Source organism: Pipistrellus hanaki, assembly GCF_964339955.1.
Source record: "Pipistrellus hanaki genome assembly, chromosome: 1".
Classification (NCBI taxonomy): domain Eukaryota; kingdom Metazoa; phylum Chordata; class Mammalia; order Chiroptera; family Vespertilionidae; genus Pipistrellus; species Pipistrellus hanaki.
Window position 1 is genome coordinate 170,954,402 of NC_140503.1, and position 20,998 is coordinate 170,975,399.

Sequence of the window (20,998 nt, forward strand, 5' to 3'; positions counted from 1 at the left end):
TATAACTCAATGAGTCACCAAGTAGGGGTGAATTGTGTTCACCAGATTGATACAGGTTCAAAATCCTTGACAGTCCTGTGTCGGCAGAGACTCAGCAACAGTCTAAGGCGATGGTTGGAAAACCATGGCTCATGAGCCACATGCAGCTCTTTGGCCCCTTGAGTGTGGTTCTTCCACAAAATACCACATATGGGCAGGTATGTACAGTGCGATTGAAACTTTGTGGCCCATGCGCAGAAGTCGGTTTTTGGCCTGGGCGAGTCTATTTTGAAGAAGTGGAGTCAGAACACTCAAGGGGCCAAAGAGCTTCATGTGGCTTGCAAGCCGCTGTTTGCCAACCACTGGTTTAAGGGCACACCAAGGCCAGCTGGCACCAGTTGGGTGCCTACAGACCTTTGTGATTGGACTGGTTCTCAGAAAGTCATCAGGATGAGGCCAGCAGTGTTTATCTATCACAAACAGACCAAGATTTCACCATGTGAAGGGAGGGCTTTGCACAGAAATGGGGTGCTAATTGGACATGAGAAGGGAAATATGATCCTTACCCACACTTACCCACACAACTTTGTCTTTCCCAGAGTCTGCTCAAGAGTCTTCCAAATGATTTTGCACTGTAGGCTTAGGCTGGCCATAGCCAACTAATAATATTTCTGAATGCAAGCCTAGCAGGGAGGGGCCACCAGGACTCTCTTGACTCCTGGTGGCCCCTCCCTGCTAGGCTAGTATTTATCTCATGGTGAGACAGTGCTGCTATGGTATACAGACTGGGTTGCTGCTGCTCTGGCAGGTAAGTGTGTGTGTGGGGGGGGGAGGGGGGGCGGCGGAGGGGGGGGGAGAGGGGGTTGGTTCCATCCTAGAACCATACAACTTAGTCTTTGATACCCTCTGCATTCACCCTGCAGAGCCTTTCCAAAAAAGCTTATACTGTGGGCACAGACAGCAGACTCCCCCACAGTGCATGATCTTGGCTAGGCAGAGCAACATGGAGTCAGGAGTTCCTTCAGGCTGATGCAGGAAGGGCAGTGCTTGACCCAGAAAATATGGTGGCTGTGGGCAGTGTGTGAGAGGACCTCAGCACAGGAACCTTGGCAACTGTCCCTTTAGCTCTCTCACCGGAGCCACACAACCCAGTCTCTCTTTGCACAACCTTTGTCCACTCTGAGCCATGCTCCCTCTGATGCAGTCGAGGGTAAGTGGCTACAAAACAGATTTTGTGTGTTGGCCTTTATAGAGGGTGCCTGGGTTTCTATCAGACTCCTGTCTCTCTGTGACAGTAGAATCTCCACTGATTTTCACAGCCAGAAGTTATGTATGCTCCTCTTCCTGGCTCCAGTGCTCCAGATTTGGGAGCCCAGCACGCGGTTGAGGCCCCAAACTACTTAAGAGGGACTTTTGCTGCTGAGAAGTCCCTCAAGATTCTCAGCCACCGCTTAAAATTTGTATGAAGTTATTGTCACATTTGTTTGCCAGTTAATAAAATAAACAGTCAGGTTCTGTTCCAGTACTTAGTTATTACTAAATATGACAGTTTGGGGACTCTCTGACAAAAGACATACCAACGTTATTTCTTTTTTCCTCCTTTAAAATGGCTGGACAAAGAAACATAATGATAATTATCGTTCATGGAGATGTTGCATAATGAAAACATAAAACTTTAAAACACATATTTAATTATCTAAATTAGTACCTTTTAAAATATATTAAAATTAAAAAAACCAACAAGATTTTTCAGAGATATTTCTTTATTACTCAGTGCAATTTAACACTGCTGTGGTGTCTTCATTTGAATTAACATAACCAACTCTCATCATTATAGGACTCAGAAAAAAAAGACACTTTAATTTTTTAAAATTTCTTTTTATAATCAATAATAATAATAGTTTATGTTGTATTAGTTTGAGATATATTAATTTTACATATTTCTTAATAATAAGCTGAGATTATTAATCATTATCAGTCTTTATTTCAGATACATCTGACATTCTTGGTTGATGGGAGCAATGGAGACCATGATAGCAAAGGCAATATTTAATGCAAATACTTGCCAGAATAGCCATTGAAGGATATACCTTTAACAAAGCTTAATCTGCTTATTACTATAATGCACGAGAAATGCTAAGAGTAAACAAGTCTGTTTACTTAAGATCATATATCTTATACCACACTTGCCCAGCCAGGGTTTATTTATGCTCAGGTACCTAATGGCAAAGTTTGCTTTTAAAGGTCCAGCTGTAAACCTCAGGTAAGAAATTTAAATCAGTGTATAAGCTATATAAAAGCATTGTATAATAAACATTTGGATGCATTTTATATTTTCCTCTAATAGCAATATCAACCTTTATACGATTGTGGGTTAACTTTTGGGTTGTGTTATTAATTCCTTTGAAAAAATTTTAGTTCTATTTTGAAATAATTTGGAGAATTTTTCATCCCAGGAGTTACACTTCAGAATGACTATATAAATATTGAGGGAAGTGTATGATAGAGTGTATTATAGATAATTATAATTCATGGAGATGTTGCATAATGAAAATATAAAACTTTAAAACATTCAAACTCCCACTTTGGGGAGATGAAATCCATTGGGTAACTTGGATTGAAGGTGTGTGTTTAATACACTTACACAATGGAAAAAAAGTTGTATGATTTATTACTTAAAGATCCCAGAAGTGAAGGTCACAATTGAGCCAAGGAAAGGTAGTCCTCCATTCCAGAGCACATGCCAGCAGGAGATAGAAGCAGGCTAGCAAGCACCTATGAGTTTTAAGGTGGCTGGGGTAGAGATCCCTAACTTTTCCCAGGCTAAACTCTAAGCGTTTATTTTAGAGGGGCCCCAGGAAAAGTAAAATGGAATTTATGGCGGGCATTTATCTAAATGTCCAGATTCTGGAGGTGAGTTGTGTTCAGACTGTAAATTGCCTAGGCAGAAAAAAAAAGTCGTTCTTTTTCAAAAGATGACTTTCATGGCAATTGACTCCAGGATGCCTAGCCACTAACCTTCAGGGAAACTCACAGTCTGGACAGTGAGGATATTAAAGCCTGGGGCAGGGTTTTGCAATATTTGAAAAAAGCAGAAATAACAATCACCAATATCCATAGGTGAGTGAGAGTTTGAAAACCTGTTCTTAGTCATCAGCCACATTCCTTTTGTTAGGGTCCAGCCAATAAACTAAACCAAAGCCCTTGGTTATGATAAGGTAGATATTTAATTTAAAATATGGGTGAGATTATGTAGCATTTGTACTTATGGGGCCAACTTCTGTATATGTGTATACAGAATTATTAATATCCATGTAATAGGTGGTACCCTTTGTAAGCACATTCACTTTTTGTTTTATCTAATAAGTAATCTAAAACTAAACAATTATCCCAAGCTATTTATACTAAAGAATCATGTTATCACTGCAAAAATGTTCTTATGTAACAGCCCAATGTGTTCAGCCAGGATGGCTGACAGAATGATACTTGCTTTAATGATTTGTGGCTGCATTTCAAGTGTATTAGCACCTACTCTAGTCCCAAAAATAATGGGGATGGATACTGCATAATTTTGACTTGAGAGGTCATAAAAGGAGAAAATTGGGTGTCCTGCTCAATGATTTGTAAGGGTAGTCCCAGGGAGGCTAAAGTACATAGTTTGGACAAACTACTTCCCAAGGGGCCAGCACAGAGCAAAAGGCATTGGCTGAGGTTAGCAGTGCACAATTGGAGAACCAGGAATGTGTGTGGCCCCAAGGCACTGGGCTCAGGATGGACATCAACTGTGTGCCCAGGGAAGCCAGAATAAATTAGGGTTATTTTCAGATGGCTGGGCCACAGGGCCCAAGACCACAAGAATTGTGCTTTTATGGTCAAGGTGTAGGTCATATTCATGTGCTGTTGGTGCCTGGGCAGATATGGAGGATCCTGAAGGGCATCTGGAGGTTCCTGCCAGGTGCCACTTACTGTAAGACGTGTCCTGAATGGAAACTATTGAACACCATAGAGAGCATAAGGCAAATTAAAGCGTAACGTGGATGCTTTCTATTGGGCAAATGGGGATAGGGTCAATAAATCAGCTGGGCCCTAGTCAGTTTGGCTCAGTGGATTGAGTGTCAGCCTGTGGACTAAAGGGTCCGAATTTGATTTCAGTCAAGGGCACATGCCCGGGTTGCGGGCTCAATACCCAGTGAGGGAGCTTGCAGGAGCCAACCAATCAATGATTCTATCTCATCATTGATGTTTCTGTCTATCTTTCCCTCTTCCTTCTGAAGCCAATAAAAATGTATTTAAAAAATAAAAATAAATAAATAAATAAATAAATAAATAAATAAATAAAATTAGCAGGGTAGGCCACTAACTTGGGAAACAGCTTTTATTGATCCCAGCAATTGAATAGGCACCCCAAAATAAGCACTTGTTTCTGCCCATTATATAAATATATTAAGACTATTGGAGGAGAGAAACCAAGATGGCAGCATAGGTAAACACCTAAACTGCTGCCTCACAGAACAATTTCAAAACTACAACTAAAAGATAAAATGAACATCATCCAGAACCACAGGAAAGCTGGCTGAGTGGAAATTCTACAACTAGAATAAAAGAAGAAAGCTCACAGAGAATCAGAAGAACTGCAAAAGGCTGAGGTATGGAGACATGTGCGCTGGCGGCTGAGTACCTGGCTGGCTTTCTCTAGCAGGAAGGAGACAAAAGCTCCTGACTGCACTGAACCCCAATTCAGACTGCACAGAACCCCAGTTCCAGGTGAGACCTTGGGGATCCAGACTTATACAGGGGGAATCTAGACTCTCAGGCTAAAACTCAGGGGAGCCCCGAAAGACAGAGGTTTAGAGGCGTAAGTTGAAGAGAGGACTGACTGATGAATGCTGTTGGATTTCTCTAGTGTAGGGGTGTCGAACTCAATCAGAGAAGGGGCCAAAATCTAAAATCCAGCCTAAATCGCGGGCCGAATGGTTTACTGAACAGTCATAAACTGACAATGTCATAAACTGACAGCAGAGTGCAGTGATGGACAGCGCGGTGCGGGCCACATTGCAAGGCCTGGCGGGCTGGATTTGGCCCGCGGGCCTTGTGTTTGACACATGTGCTCTAGTGGGTGGGAAATGGAAGCTCCCCCACAATGCTGAACTCCAAACCATGCGAGAATCTGGGAATCCAGATTCATTGGGGGAGAAACTGGACTGTCTGGCAGCAGGCAAAACTTGAAGGCGGCTTACTCTTAGAGGTGCTTGCAGTAATTACCAAGGGACACTGAGACCCAGGGGCATCACAGGGAAGGACTGATGGGAAGCCAAGACTGTCTGCTCAACCCTGAGACTCATCCCCATCCAAGCTGAGCACAGAGGCTTTTGCAATTTTGCAAGTGAAAGAAATGGACTTACAAGTCCAGGAAGCACACAGAACCCCAAACAGAAGGAATCCAAAAAGGACAACATCAAGACACATCATAATTAAAATGACAAGAGCAAAAGACAAAGAGAGAGTATTAAAAGCAGCAAGAGAAAAGCAGTTAGTTACCTACAAGGGAGTACCCTTATGGTTGTCAGCTGATTTCTCAACAAAAACTATGCAGACCAGATGGGAGTGGCAAGAAATATTCAAAGTGATGAATAGTAAGAACCTACAACCAAGATTACTCTACCCAGGTAAGCGATCATTCAGAATTGAAGGTCAGATAAAGAGCTTGACAGATCAGAAAAAGCTAAAGGAGTACATCAACACCAAACCAGTATTATGTGAAATGCTGAAAGGTATTCTTTAAGAAGAGGAAGAAGAAGACAAAGGTAACGATAAAATTTATGAACAACAAATACATATCTATTAACAAGTATATCTAAAAATCAAGTGAATAAAAATCTGATGAACAGAACAAACTGGTGAATACAATAGAATCAGGGGCATAGAAAGGGAAGACTGAAAATTCTCAGGGGTAAAGGGATGTTAGAGGTGCAGGAAGAGACTGGACAAAAATTGCATATCTATGGATAAGGACAGTGGGGGGAGGTAGGGCAGAGGGTGGGAACCAGGTGGAGGGGAGCTATGGGGGCGGGAAAAGAGGAACAACTGTAATAATCTGAACAATAAAGATTTATTAAATTAAAAAAAAAAAAAAAAGACTATTGGAGTCTCCCCTGGTTAGTGTGGCTCAATGATTGAACCAGGTGGTCAAGGTTAAATTTTCAGTCAGGGCATGGGTTATGGGCTTACTTCCTAGTGTGGGGTGTTTAGGAGGCAGCTGATCAAAGATTCTTTCCCATCATTGATGTTTCTATCTCTCTCCATCTCCCTTCCACTCCGAAATCAATAAAAAAACAAAACAAAACAAAACCTATTGCAGTCTTAAACAGAAGCAAAGATTGTGGAATCCTGAGCAGTGATTGTGGTGAAGGGTGCTGTGAGGTGGTATAGTCTTGGGGAGTTGTAGGTAGAGGGCTTTGTGGTAGCAGCATCCACAGTCAGGAAAAGGTTTTCCTAATAAAAATTAAATTCAGTAACTCCCAAGAGGATGCATAATGTGGACCAATCCAATGGGTGTGATGATGGCAAGCAACTTGGTGAAGTGTTTTGGGGCCCCTTAAAGTTGTGAGACTTGGCACATATCTTGGCTTTCCTGAGCTCAAAGGTGAAGTAGAAAGCAGTGTGGCAGATAACCTCATACTCGAGCAGCACGCATTATAACAGGCAAGGAAGCTCTGTGGTAAACACATAGTTAACTCCATAGAATGCCACTCACAGGGTCATTAGCAGGGAATTTAGTCTTCCTTGGTGACACCTCTGTCAAAGAAGGTTTTGGTGGCAGCATTTAGGATGAGGTTGTTCCCTGATGTCATGGGCCAGGGCATTGCCATCTCCTTCCCAGAAAGTTAGTGAGCCACATGCAGGTCAAAGGCATTATATAAGGGTACAATCTGTGCCCACAATCCCACCCTCGTGGCTACCAATTGTGGTGAAGCCAGAGTTGATGTATATAATTAAATATGAATATAATGACATGCTGAATGAGGAGGCACAGCGGGATGAGTGTGTGCATGGGAAGTACTAGGAGTTGTTTTGATTGAAGGTGAAGATTCAATAGAAATTTCCACACAATAGAAATAGTCACAAGATTTATTACTTACAGATCCCAGAAGTAAAGGTGCACACTTAAGCTAGGGGAAGGACAGTCCCCAGTCCTAGGTTACAAACCAGCAGGAGATAGAGGACAAGGTTAGAAGCACCTATAACTTATAAAATGGTTAGGGTGGAGGTCACTAATTTTTCCCAGACTTAGCAATTCTCTTCCAAGAACTCTTATTTACTAGTAACATTACCCATCATCTCAGGCATAAGTACTCGTACACAGTTTATTTGCTTACTTGCCATTTTTTTTTTCCTCAGTGATTTATTAAGATAAAGTAATAATAAATATTATAGTTACTGTGTTTGTACTTCATATTTTAAGTCTTCTCTTTGTAATAGTCTTATCTATTAACTAGAGGCCTGGTGCACAAAATTTGTGCACGGAGTGTGTGTCCCTTAGCCCAGCCTGCACGTTCTCTAATCTGGGGCCATTTGAGGGATGTCCAACTGCCCATTTAGGCCTGATCCCGGTAGGATCAGGGATTAATGGGCAGTCGGACATCCCTCTCACAATCAAGGACTGCTGGCTCCCAACTGCTCACCTGCCTGCCTTTCTTATTGCCCCTAACTGCTTCTGCCTGCCAGCCTGATCACCCCCTAACCACTTCCTGCCAGCCAGATTGATGCGTAACTGCACCCCTGCCAGCCCGTTGCCCTTAACTTCCCTCCTCTGCCAGCCTGGTCACCCCTAACTGCCCTCCCCTGCTGGCCTGGTCACCTCTAACTGCCCTCCCCTGCTGGCCTGGGTCCTCCCCAACTGCTCTTCTCTGCAGGCCCGATCACCCTCAACTTTCCTCCTCTGCCAGCCTGGTCAGCCCTAACTGCCCTCCCCTGTTGACCTGATCACCCACAACTGTCCTCCCTTGCAGACCTGGCCTCTCCAAACTGTCCTCCCCTGCTGGCCATCTTGGGCAGCCATCTTGTGTTCACATGGGGCAGCCATCTTTGACCACATGGGGGAAGCCATTTTATGTGTTTGAGTAGTGGTCAATTTGCATATTATGCTTTCATTAGATAGGATAAAGGTCTGGTGCATGGATGGGAGCTGACTGGTTTGCCTTGAAGGGTGTCCCAAATCAGGTTGGGAGTTCCCTTGGGGCGTGAGATGGCCTGTGTGAGGAGCTGTAGTGATTTGCAGGCCAGCCATGCTCCCCGCCTCTCCCTCCATTGACCCAAGTGTGGGCCTCAGTATCTGGGATTTATTTATCTTCTATAATTGAAACTTTGTAGCCTTGAGCAGAGGTCTGGGCCCGCCAGGAAGTTTGGCTTCCTCCATTGCCAGGGAAATCCAAGCCTCCTGCTCGCTCCATGGCCGCAGCCATTTTGGTTGAGTTAATTTGCATACTCACTCTTGATTGGCTGCTGGGCATGACTTGTGGGTGTAGTGGAGGTATGGTTGATTTCATATTACTCTTTTATTAGATAAGATAACTGATAATTACAATAATAGGACCTGGAGAGTATTATGCTAAGTAAAATAAGCCAGAGAAAGACAGTATTCACATGATATCACTTATCTTATATAATAAATAGGTAATTGACCATCACTCCAACACACGAGATGGTCAGCCAGCCCCATGTGGTCAAAGATGGTTGCTCTCATGTGGACACAAGATGGTCGCCAAAAGATGGCCTGCAGGGAAGGACAGTGGTGCATAATCAGGCCAGCAGGGGAAGGCATTGGGAGGGACAAGGCCTTCAGGGCAGGACAGTTTGGGAACCAGGCTGGGAAAGGAGATAAGTTAGGGGTGATCAGGCCTGCAGGAGAGGGCTGTTGGAGGTGACCAGGCCAGCAAGGGATGGCAGTTAGGGGCAATTGAGCCTGCAGGGGAGCAGTTAGGCATTGATCAGGTTGGCAAGGGAGTGGCTGGGGGTGATCAGACTGGCAGACAGAAGCAGTTAGGGGCAACCAGGCAGGCAGGTGAGGGGTTGGAAGCCAGCAGTCCCGATTGTGAGAGGGATGTCCCAGTTTGAAGAGGGTGCAGTCTGGGCTGAGGGACATCCCCTTCTTCTCATGCACAAATTTCACGTACCAGGCCTCTAGTAAGTGAAATAAATGAACAAAATAAATTGATGAACAAAATAGATTCAGGGACATGAAGCATGGAACAGACTGACAAATGTGAGAGGGAAGGGACGACGGGGTGGGGATGGAGGGAGAAAGAAAGTAGAAATTAACCAAAGAACTTATATACATCTATGCATAACCCATTGACACAGGTAATAGTGTGGTAGGCCTGGGCAGAAAGCACAGGAATAGAGGGAGCTGGTCAATTGAGGGGAAAAAAGGGATATCTGCAATACTTTCAACAATAAAGATATATTTAAAAATATTAATTTTTGCTAATGCCATGATATAAAATGTATTAAATATGGAGTAACCTATAGAATTAGCATCTCTACATTCTGAGTTAACTATAGAGTTTGCATCTTTACATTTCATGTCACATATGAAGTATCAGTTCCCAGGTCTGAGTGTAGAGTTCAGACAGACAGTGGCTTCAAGAAATCAAATAGTAAGAATTTAGAAATTATGAGATGCAAAGAAAGGGTTGAAGGATCAAGTTTAAGAAAAAGAATCATAATTGAAGCTAAAGCAACAAGTTGACAGATACAATACATGTTGCCCCTAAACCTGCAATTATAAAATATGAAGCTACCATGACAAGTAACATTTGGTAGAGAAAAAGATTTTAAGGGTATCACTGGTTTGAATAAAGTTTAAAAATAATTTGTCTTTCCTTTTTGTTTTAGAAGCAGAAAAATTTGTCTGCACCACATTTCATCAAATTTTCTATGTCAAGCCACATCATGTTAGAAAAATCCATTCTGCTGTTGTCTCTTCAGATAAGTCTCCTGGGAATCACTCTTGGTGGGAATGTTCTGATTTGGCCAGTGGACGGTAGTCATTGGCTAAATATTAAGATAATTATAGATGAGCTGATCAACAAACAGCATAATGTGACTGTCCTAGTTTCTTCTGCTGCATTTCACATCAAGCCCATCTCTAACCCATACTTTACATATGAAAGATATAAGGTGCCCTTTGAGGGAGAAAAAATGCAAGAAGTGGTCAGGAATTTTATTTTGGCATGGATGGAAAATAAACCAACTCCTTCAACCATTTGGAGATTCTATCAGGAAATTGACCTACCCATCAAGGACCTCAATGCGCTGAATAAAGAAATGTGTGATGGTGTTCTCAAAAACCAAAAGCTGATGAAAAAGCTGAAGAAAAGCAAATTTGAGGTCCTGGTATCAGATCCAGTATTTCCTTGTGGTGATATAATAGCTTTAAAACTTGGCATTCCATTTATGTACTCCTTGAAGTATTATCCAGCATCGACAGTGGAAAAACATTGTGGGAAGACACCATATCCTCCTTCCTATGTTCCTGCTGTTTTATCAGAACTCACCGACCAGATGTCTTTTACTGACAGAATAAGAAATTTCATTTCCTACCATCTACAGGACTACATGTTTAATATTCTTTGGAAATCGTGGGATGCCTATTATAGTGAAGCTTTGGGTAAGTAACTTTGTATTATTTAAATTAAAACAAACAGAGCTTTTTTTTTATTTCCCAGATAATTTTTAATCATTCATATTGTTAACTATCTATTACTACCATTTGATAACAGGAAACATAAAATGCAACATGCTTTGGAACTATAGTTTGTTGTTTTCTGATTTTATGGACATGAAGATACCAACTACATATTTTTATGCATAACATACAGAGACAAATACAATTTTTAAACTAGAACTTGATTCCATTTACATATTACATTGAAAATAGAAATCACTTAGAAACTTCAGTGGTATGTGTGTATGTGGGGGGAGCTGAAGGAGATTAAGCTTTCTGCAAGCCCATTATTAAATAAACCTTTGTGTCTGTGTGTGTGTGTGTGTGTGTGTGTGTGTGTGTGTGTGTGTTTAAAAACACATATGTATATGAATAATCTTTGATCATTGCTCATCGACTTCTTTCTGTTTAGCAGGCATTCTCTTGGATAGAGAGGTACAAAAAAAACTAAGATGAAGTTTCTGGCTTCAAGGTTTTCACAGTCAAACAGGGAAATTAGAGATGAAAGGGAATACTTACAATATGAATGGCACGGAAAATGAAAATATATATAAAGAACAGTAACGGTATAAAGGAGCTAGGCATATATGACAGGATAGAGTGGTACTCTTAAAAACTTCAGAGTTAAGATGATACACAAATAAATTTTTAAACAGTAAATATGAATTTTCCTGAAAATGAAGTGTGTGTGGGGAATAACAGTGTGCCTAATATTGTGGAATCTAGAAATAGCACATGTGCGGTGGGTATTATTAACAAATCTGTATTTAGGAAGGTCAAAGTGTAAGGTGCAGAAGAATGGGGAAAAACTTTGAAGATGACAAGACTGAGTGAATTACATAAATATTTTCCTTTTTAAAAATTCTTTATTTTTGAAAGTATTACATTTTATTTTGAAAGTATTACATCCCACTAGTTCCCCAATGACCTCTTCCAACCTGTCCCCACCCCCCAGCCCAGGTCTTTACCCCCTTATTGTCTGTGTCCATTGGTTATTCAAGTTAATTGTTTGATCTCTTCCCACCTGTCCACCTTCCCCTACCTTTCTTCTGAGATTTGACAGTCTGTTTGATACTGCTATGTCTCTGGGTCTAGTATGTCATGCTAAGCATCTTGACTTGTATTAACAAGTAACTTGGAACAATCTGAAGGGACATTTTATGACTAGATTGCATCCTATATCATAAAAGCCTATTATGCTAAGTGTCCAGTCATCCATTCAACCAATCAAAGTGTAACATGCTAATGATATGCTAAGGCCGCTCAACAGCTCATTATGATGTGCACTGATCACCAGGGGGCAGATGCTCCAACTGGTAGGTTAGCTTGCTGCTGGGGTCTGGCCCATTGGGACTAAGCAAGATGGGCTGGACATGCTCTGGACCCTCCCATGACCCCTCCACAGCTGGCCAACCTCCTGCATCCCTCCCTGAGCCTGATCATACAATGGTGTGGTCACTTGGCCTGGCCTGTCCCCTCTTGCAATCCTTGGACCCCTTGGGGGATGTTGGAGAGCCAGTTTCAGCATGATCCCATAGGCCAACCCGAGGGAACACACAGTTGTACGAATTAGTGCACCAGTCCTCTAGTCTTATATAAAACACATGGACAGATGTGGACCTAGAGTGGATAAATGTTAGACTGTAGGCTACTGCATCACTTCAGGAAACATGTGGGGAAAGCATGTACTACTGAAGTAGCTTATGAACTAGAAAAATAATGTAGATGGGAATTCATAGTAACACACTCAGAAGAGCAGGCTCTTGAAAAACAATTTCTGCTTATATGTGTGACCATGAAAAGTAACTAAGGTTCTTTGTACCTACACTTATTTATCACATCTAAAACAGGGCTACTATTGAAAGAACTATATTAATTAACCAAAAAGATTTTTAGAAGATAAAAGCTGTTCCATTATTATTTGTTGTTTATTAGGTAAAATTAAAACAAACTGATGCCCAATTGGTAAGAGTGTTATAGGGGATGATAAAGAGATTAATTATTTATTTTTAAATTGAGATATAATTGACATATAGTAGTGTCAGGTATACAACATAATAATTTGATATCTATAATAATAAAAGCTTAATATGCTAATTAGATCAGGGGTCCTTCTGGATGACCTTCCAGACAAAGCTGGGGCTGGTAGGGAAGCCTGGGTCTCAGGTGCCAGAGGGAAGCTAGTGCCAGCAGGTGGGGGAAGGAAGGCCTACCCTTTCATGAATTTCATGCATCAGGCCTCTAGTTCATATATATTGAGAAAAAAAATGATCACCAAAATAAATCTAGTTGACATTCATTATCACACATAGTTATAAGTTTTTCCCTTAAGATGAGAACTTTTAAGATTTACTCTCTTATCAACTTTCAAATATACAATACAATATTGTTAACTAGTAACCATGCTATACATTATATACACATTGCTTATTTATTTTATAACTGGAAGTTAGTATATTTTGACTCCATTCACCCATTTTTGTCCACCCCCTACTCCCACCTCTGGCAAATACCAATCTGTTCTCTGTATCTATAAATTTGGGTATTTTTTGTCTTTATGTTTCTTTTGTGTGTGTGGTTTTTTTAAGCTTCCACAAATAAGTGAAATTATATGGTATTTGTCTTTCTCTGTCTGATTTATTTCACTTAGCATAATGCCCTCAAGTTCCATCCAAGTTGTTGCAATGATAAGATTTTCTTTTTATATGTCTGAATATCTCACGATATATATAAATCACATTTTCATTATCTATTCACCCATCATTGGACAGGTAGGTTGTTACCATGTCTTGGGTATCTATACTAATAATAGAGGAATATAGAAAGAAAGAAAGAAAGAAAGAAAGAAAGAAAGAAAGAAAGAAAGAAAGAAAGAAAGAAAGGAAGGAAGGAAGGAAGGAAGGAAGGAAGGAAGGAAGGAAGGAAGGAAGGAAGGAAGGAAGAAAGAAAGGAAGAAAGAAAGAAAGTTAGTTAGTTCATATCCTATGAAAGAAACTTCTTGAAAATGCCTAAAGAAAGTTGTCATCTTTTTGTGGTAAAGGAACTGGAGTCCATGTTGATGAAAACACCTTGGTGGCTGCAAGGGCCGAGGGCAGTGGCATTGGCAGCAGTAGCACTGGCAGCAGCAGCAGGGTGATTGGGGCAGTGCCTTCTCCTGATTAGCCTGGTGGCTTCCCTAAGCCATCAGTAGGACATCCCCTGAGGGCTCTTGGACTGCATGTCTCCCCTTGCCCTTGCATGAATTTTCATGCACCGGGACTCTAGTTGTAAATGATAGGCTATGATCATAGCAGTCCAGACATTTTTTTGAAACAGTGATTTTCTTTTCTTTGGAAGTATACTTTAGAAGTGGAATTGATGGATTGTTATGGCGTTCTATTTTTAACTTTTTCAGTGATCTCTTTAAAGTCGTATAATGCATAATAATGCTTTCATCAAAAATGAACCACATATATGAGTGTGGTCTCATAAGATTATAATGGAGCTGAACATTTTCTATCACCTAGTGAGGACAGTAGTAGATACTGTAACGTTGTGGCGCAATGCAATACTCCTGTGTTTGTGGTCATGCTGGTGTAAACAAGCCCACTGTGCGGATAGTCATATACAAGCATAGCACATAAAATCATGTACAATTCATGATACTTGATAGTAGTGAACTCTGTTACTGGTTTATATATTTACACAACTATCCTTTTACTTGTTATTTTAGAGTGTACTCTTTCTACTTGTTTTTTAAAAAGCTTGCGCCCTGGCCAGGTAGTTCAGGTGGTTAGGGCATAGACTTGATAAGCCAAGCTTGTGAGTTCAGATCCACATCAGAGACATACTAGAAGCAACCAATAAATGCAGAAATAAGTAGAGCAACAAATGGATATTTCTCTCTCCCTCTCTCTCAAAACAATGAATTTTTAAAAAGGCTTGTTGTAAAACAGTATGCTATGCTGCCTCATACATCTTATGTTTACTGCATCTCTTGATTGCATCATTTTCTCTTATTCTTGATTTAATCTCACATTTTTTTGTTTTGTTTTTTAAATAAATTTAGTGTAGAATTTAAAAATTCACAGATGTGTACAGAAATATCCTAGGCCTTCTCACTCACTCACTGAGTCACCCAGAACAGCTTTCAGAGCTGCAAGCTCCATTAATTGTGAGTGCCCTATACCAGTGTATCATCTTTTTAAATCTTTCCTTCTGTGTTTTTGCTGTACCTTTTCTAGATATATATTTAGGTACACAAATACTTACCATTGTTTTATAATTACCTACAGTATTCAGTCAGTAACATGCTTTATATGCTTGTAGCCTAGGAGCAATAGGCTGTATTGTATAGCCTAGGTATGTAGTAGGCTACACCATCTATGTTTAAGTGTGTCTATGGTGTTTGCATAACAACGAAATTGCCTACAGTGCTTTTTTCAGAATGTATACCCATCCTTAATTGGTACACAATTGTACCGTCTTCCAAAGGTGCTATACCAATATACATCACCACCAACAGTGCACAAGGGTTCCCTGTTCTTCATATTCTCATCAACACTTATCTATTTTATAACAAGTGGGAGGTGATATCTCTTGTGGTTTTAATTGCATTTTCTTGATTATTAGTGATGTTGAGCACCTTTTCATGTACCAGTTGGCCATTTGTATATCATCTTCAGAAAAATATCAAATCTTCTGCCCATTTTTAATCACATATTTTCATTAATAAGTGTTTATATATTTTGCATATTAACACCTTATCGCACCAATGATTGGCAAATATTCTCTCCCATTCAGTAGGTTGCCTTTTCATTTCTTGTTGGTTTTCTTTGATGTGCTGATGCTTTTTTAGTTTTATGTCATCCCACAGTTTATATTTGCTTTTATTGCCTTTGCTCTTGGTTTCAAATCCCATAAAAGTCATCATTAAGACCAATGTAAAGAAGCTTACTGCTTATGTTTTCTTCAAGGGATTTTATGGTTTCAGGTCTTATAATTAGGTCGTTAATTTATTTTGAGTTTATTTTTGTGTCTGGTGTAAAATAATGTTCAGTTTTATTCTTTTGCATATGGTTGTCCAGTTTTCCCAACACCATTTATTAAAGAAACTTCCTTTACCCATTGTATGTTCTTGGATTCTTTCCCATAAATGAATTGACCATATAGGCATAAGTTTATTGGTAAGGAGTGTCTTAGTGTTAGTTATAGTTGATGCATCACCTTTTCTGGATATGTTAAATAGTTGCCCCCAAATTAAAAAATGAATTTACTCTTGGAAATGTAAACAGAGACCTGTTTATCCTGTCATTCAGAGAGAATAGCATTATGAGGGTTATAAACTGTCCTATGAAGATAGCAGTAGATAGTCAACATCATGGGGCTAAAAGTGAAAAATAGAGGATGATGAAATTGCCATTTTATGAGGCAATAAAGTTGTTAATATTTCAAAAACCCTTTAATTTCCTCATGCATGCAGTAAACTAACAGTGACATCCGAATCTGTGCAGTGCCTCAGTTCATAAAGTAGAGGAAGGTAAGTGGAGCCTTCTTTGCTCACTAGATACATCCCCATTTTTATCTCATTATCTAAACTTTTATCAATTGCTCTTTCTCAGCCCTGAAGTAATGACTATCATGATTAACTGCTCCTATTCATTCTGGTGAGATTATCCCCAGATAAACCTCCCCCGTGCTGGCAGTCTGTATCACAGATTCCATTGTATTGTGCTTGTGAGTTAATGCTGGTAATAAAACCTCTGAGTCCCATTATTCTTCAAGTTTTCACACCTTCACAGGAGACTAATACTCCTTAACAATTTGTTCATGGGAATGTAATGAAGATTTCTAAAAATGTTCCAAACACTCTGATGTTGATAATATCATGTTTCTAATCAAATGATACTTCTCTGACTTAGCATGAGTATTTAGGTTTGTTTTACTAAAGCACATTCTTATTGATGCCAGGGACATGAACACTCATACTCAGAATACCAGGTAAGAAGCAGTAGTACTGACTTGGCAGAGTAATTTATTTTTGTGCAAGTCTTCGAACATGTGATAAATGTGAATGATAAATAGAACTCGTGTGTAAAAATAACATTTCCAATTTGTAATTTGAATTTACTTTTTACTTTAGCTTGACCACTCTAGTCAAATTCATTGCAAAGAATCCATATGCACTCAGGTCTCAGCTTGTCACACTTGAGTAAATAAACAGAATGGTTCTGTGGTGCAATGCAATGAGAACCTCAAAGTGAGACCTTAATCTTTGCTAATTGCTAGGAATTGGATATTATAATGTCAAATTACTTCTTTTGTTTCAAGTCATGGGTATTCAGCTCAGACTCCTGGATATCATAAGAGTTAACACCTGTTGATCGCATCCTGTGCCACAGGCATTGTAATAAGTGCTTCATGCGTATTATATCTCTTTATCCTTACAATAAATTTGTAAAGAAAAAACTGCTATTATGGATAAAAATGTTAAGGCTTAGAAATATCAAACATATTAAAATAAAATTGTATAGCTACTAGTTTGAGAAAATAGTTTTCAAACTGAAGTCTTACTGACACCAAAGCTCCTAGAATTTTTTTTCTCCCCTCTTAAAATTTAGCAATTATTTAGACTATTTTTAGTCTAAACTTTCTTGGGTACTTTCTTCTTTCTTTCAGTGTATTTAGCCTTTGAAATCGGCAGTTCTATTTCTCATCTACTTTGTTTTGCTGAATGGAATTTAATTGGGCCATGTTATCACTAGGGAATTTGCTATTCCCTTAAGCACAGGTCTCCAGGTGATTCTGTTGCCTGGAGAAATTTGTCTGAGAATAGCTTTTGAGTCTTAAGTAAGCTTTTCTTTAACAGAAAGAAAATCCTGCTGCAGATTTTAATATATTTGTTTAAAGTTAAACCAGGTAAATTTTATTTATATGTTTGTATTAACAACAAAAAAAAAGCCACAAAAATTAGGGGAACATTTAAGGAAGAATAATATAACATTTTAATGACAGTAAAAAATATTTATAACCCATAAACATTACCTTTTGCTGCCAACAGCTTTATACTTTGGCCACTATAAAAACAAACAGGTTTTTATTTGCTTGAGAAATCTTTATATGTTAAAATTTTATGAATACCTAATGTAGTATTGTAAATAACTAAATGAATGATTTGTGAGAACGAATATCATCTTTAATAACAGTAAATTATCTTGCAAATATATTAATTTAAATAGGAAAAAATATCTTCAAAAATGAAAAAATTTTGACCATAATATTTAAATCTTTGCATGAACTAAGTAGTCATAGGTAATTAACATAAAATAAAGTGATAGAAATTAAACAAATTTAAGTATGTATATTTCCAAAGTATTTTATTTACAGTAGAGTGAACATTTTTTTAATTTATTTAAAAATGTTATTGATTTTTTTTAAAGAGAGAGAATAGGATAGAGAGAAAGAGAACACCAATGTAAGAGATAAACACCAATCTTTAGCCTCCAGCATGTGCCCTAATGGGGACTTGAACCTGCCAGCATTTGGTGTACAGGACAATGTTCCAATCAACTGAACCACCTGGCCAGGACTACACTGAACATATTGAAGGAGAAAAAATGTATTGGAGTCTTTTCTCTAAAGAATAATATATTTTGACTTGGATCTTTCTTTTTCTTTCTCTCTCCCCCCACCCCTCTCGCTGCCACCTCTTTCCTTCTAGTTTTTCCATTGTGGTCCTCCTTCCTTCCTTCTTTCCTTTCTTCCTGTATTTTTAAATTTTAGTTAATCTTCATTTTTTAGAACTTTTCAAATAAGTGTTGGTAGCATTACCTTTTCCACAATGATCCATGAGCTGGATAATGGCACAGGCATGACATCCAAGATAGAATTTATTCTGGGTCATGCACAATTCCCAGAGAGAATTGTCACTTCCCCCCCACCTCCCACTTAAAGAAAGAGAATGAAGATTATAATTTTTGTAGGTATAATCTTGATTTTCATATTATAAATCTAAAAATAAAAGGTCAAAGTGACCTAAATAAAGGGTGAACTGATAATCAAATTAACACAAGACATATTGACAGTAAAAAATGACCAAAATTATTATATATGTACATATAGGGGTTCCATAGAATATGAAACCCAGAACAGATCAGGCAGTTGGGCATAAAAGCATGTTGAGCTAAGGTAAAAAGGGTAGTGCAGTTTGGGACTTCCAAGAGTAGGAGGCAATTCACATGGAGATAGAAAAGCAAATTTCTGGTAAATAACTGTTTGCTGGGCCATCTTGAACAATAAGACACGGAGAAGACTTTGATCAAAGGCCTGGCCAGGTTCCTCCCTGTCTACCAAACACTAGTCATATTAAACTACATAGTTATTGGTGATGATGCCTCCCTGCCTGGAACAGGTCCTCCATCTAATTCTTTTAGGCACTTGGGAAGAAAAACAAAGTTTTCTCTTTAGTCTTTCATTTCTTGAAAATATCTAGCTTAAAAATATTAATATCTCAAAAGGCAGGTTTTAGGGTGGCAAACTCTGCTTCCCCTTGTCACTAAAACTTGGGCACTCCAGTGAGAGGAATGAAAGGAGGTGATGAGCTTGGGTTAAATTGGTCATTTGTAATGTAAAATTCTCTTCCTACAATATTCTATATAGCTAACATTTATGGCACACAGATGCTGTTCTGAATAATTTGTATGCATTATTTCATTCAGTCTTCACAACTATAGGAAAATAGGCACCATTGTTCCCTCCCATTTTGTAATAAGAAAGCTGAGTAACTTGTCTGAGGTTATAATCAAGAATCAAGAAGGCGGTAAAGCATTTGATAGCAGACTTGGGCTAAAATGAAAGCTCTAGAAAGATTCTCTCTCTCTCTCTCTCTCTCTCTCTCTCTCTCTCTCTCCATATATATATATATATATATATATATATATATATATATATATATTGATATATTGATATATTGATATATTGATATATTGATATATTGATATATTGATATATTGATATATTGATATATTGATATATTGATATATTGATATATTGATATATTGATATATATATATATATATAAGCTTTTCAAAATAATTAACTAAATGCCAATCAAGCCAAATAAAATTGAAGTACTGATGTGAGGCTAAAACTTTGAAGTCACTAAGGAGTTGACAACTCATATTCCGAAAACAGTATGAAGGTTGACTTCCAAGCTTTTGTGGCCTCTGGGGCCACCTCCAAATCTGAGAAGCAATGAGAAAAAAATCAGCACGAGGAAATCCTAGCCATGCTGTGCAATGCTTCGGAAGCACAGGAGGAAGAGACCTTGAAATCAGGGCATGTCTTTGGGTGGAAAGTATGTAAGAAAGAATTTCCATACAAAAATGTTATTTTAGGGATTCTTGATTCAAAATAATAACATTATAGGCAGTTTAAGAAATTTTGTTCTAAGGTGATTTTATACAGATGAACTAAATGTTCTTCAGAAAGTGTTATATACCAAATATGAGTTTTATTTATATTTTATTTCCTTTAAAGTAAACAGATAGAAATTAAAATGAAAACTTGATTTAAAGAACAAGGACAATATTCTAATTGGTACAAATTTTCTATGGCTAATCTGTTTTGTATGTAAAAATACTTATAATAAAGACATACAATTTGAAGGTGATATATGTTTTGACCAAGTGGCTTTAGCAATAAGAAGTGCTACTTCTCATTTAACCTGAGTTTGGAAAGATATGTTAAATTGGAGATACATTTTATAAATAATAGTCATTATCACAGAGTATACAGATACTAGGCTTATAACCTGCTTGCCTTTTTTTTCTTTAAAATAGGACCATGTTTTTTTGTTGTTGTTATTGTTGTTGAAATAATCATATTAATGCATATAAGAATTTTAATTACATTGTTTTCCTTTTCATCTGTAGATCAATTGACCTATGAATGAGTGTAGCTTACATAAAATATTATTTTATTTGAAAAAAACTTACATAAATATACTTTCAAAATTTATTTTCATCTGAAAAGAACTACAATAGATTGGTTTCCATAATGGCTATCACCATGCCTAAGAAGTTTGGCTTCCTGCTGATTTTTAATTTGACTCTGACTGAAATTGTTTTAAGTGGAAATGTATTAATTTGGCCAACGGATGGTAGCCATTGGTTAAATATTAAGATCATTCTAGAAGAGTTAACTCAAAGAAATCACAGTGTGACTGTACTGGCTTCAACAGCAACTTTATTCATCAACTCCAGTCTTGATTCTCCTATAAATTTTGAGGAGATACCTGTTTCCTTCACAAAGAAT

The 20,998-nt window shown here is 38.5% G+C and overlaps 1 protein-coding gene across 1 annotated transcript in view; it reads left to right on the forward strand.

The window, feature by feature from the left end:
• Window positions 1-733: 733 nt before the first annotated feature.
• Window positions 734-20,998, forward strand: part of LOC311625579 (UDP-glucuronosyltransferase 2A2-like) — a gene marked incomplete at its 5' end in the record, with an annotated part of 49,885 nt that continues 29,620 nt past the window's right edge. The window contains 2 exons of the mRNA XM_084890052.1: window positions 734-787; window positions 9,880-10,648. Coding sequence (XP_084746178.1) covers window positions 734-787; window positions 9,880-10,648 — 823 coding nt within the window. The remainder of the gene's footprint in view (window positions 788-9,879; window positions 10,649-20,998) is intronic.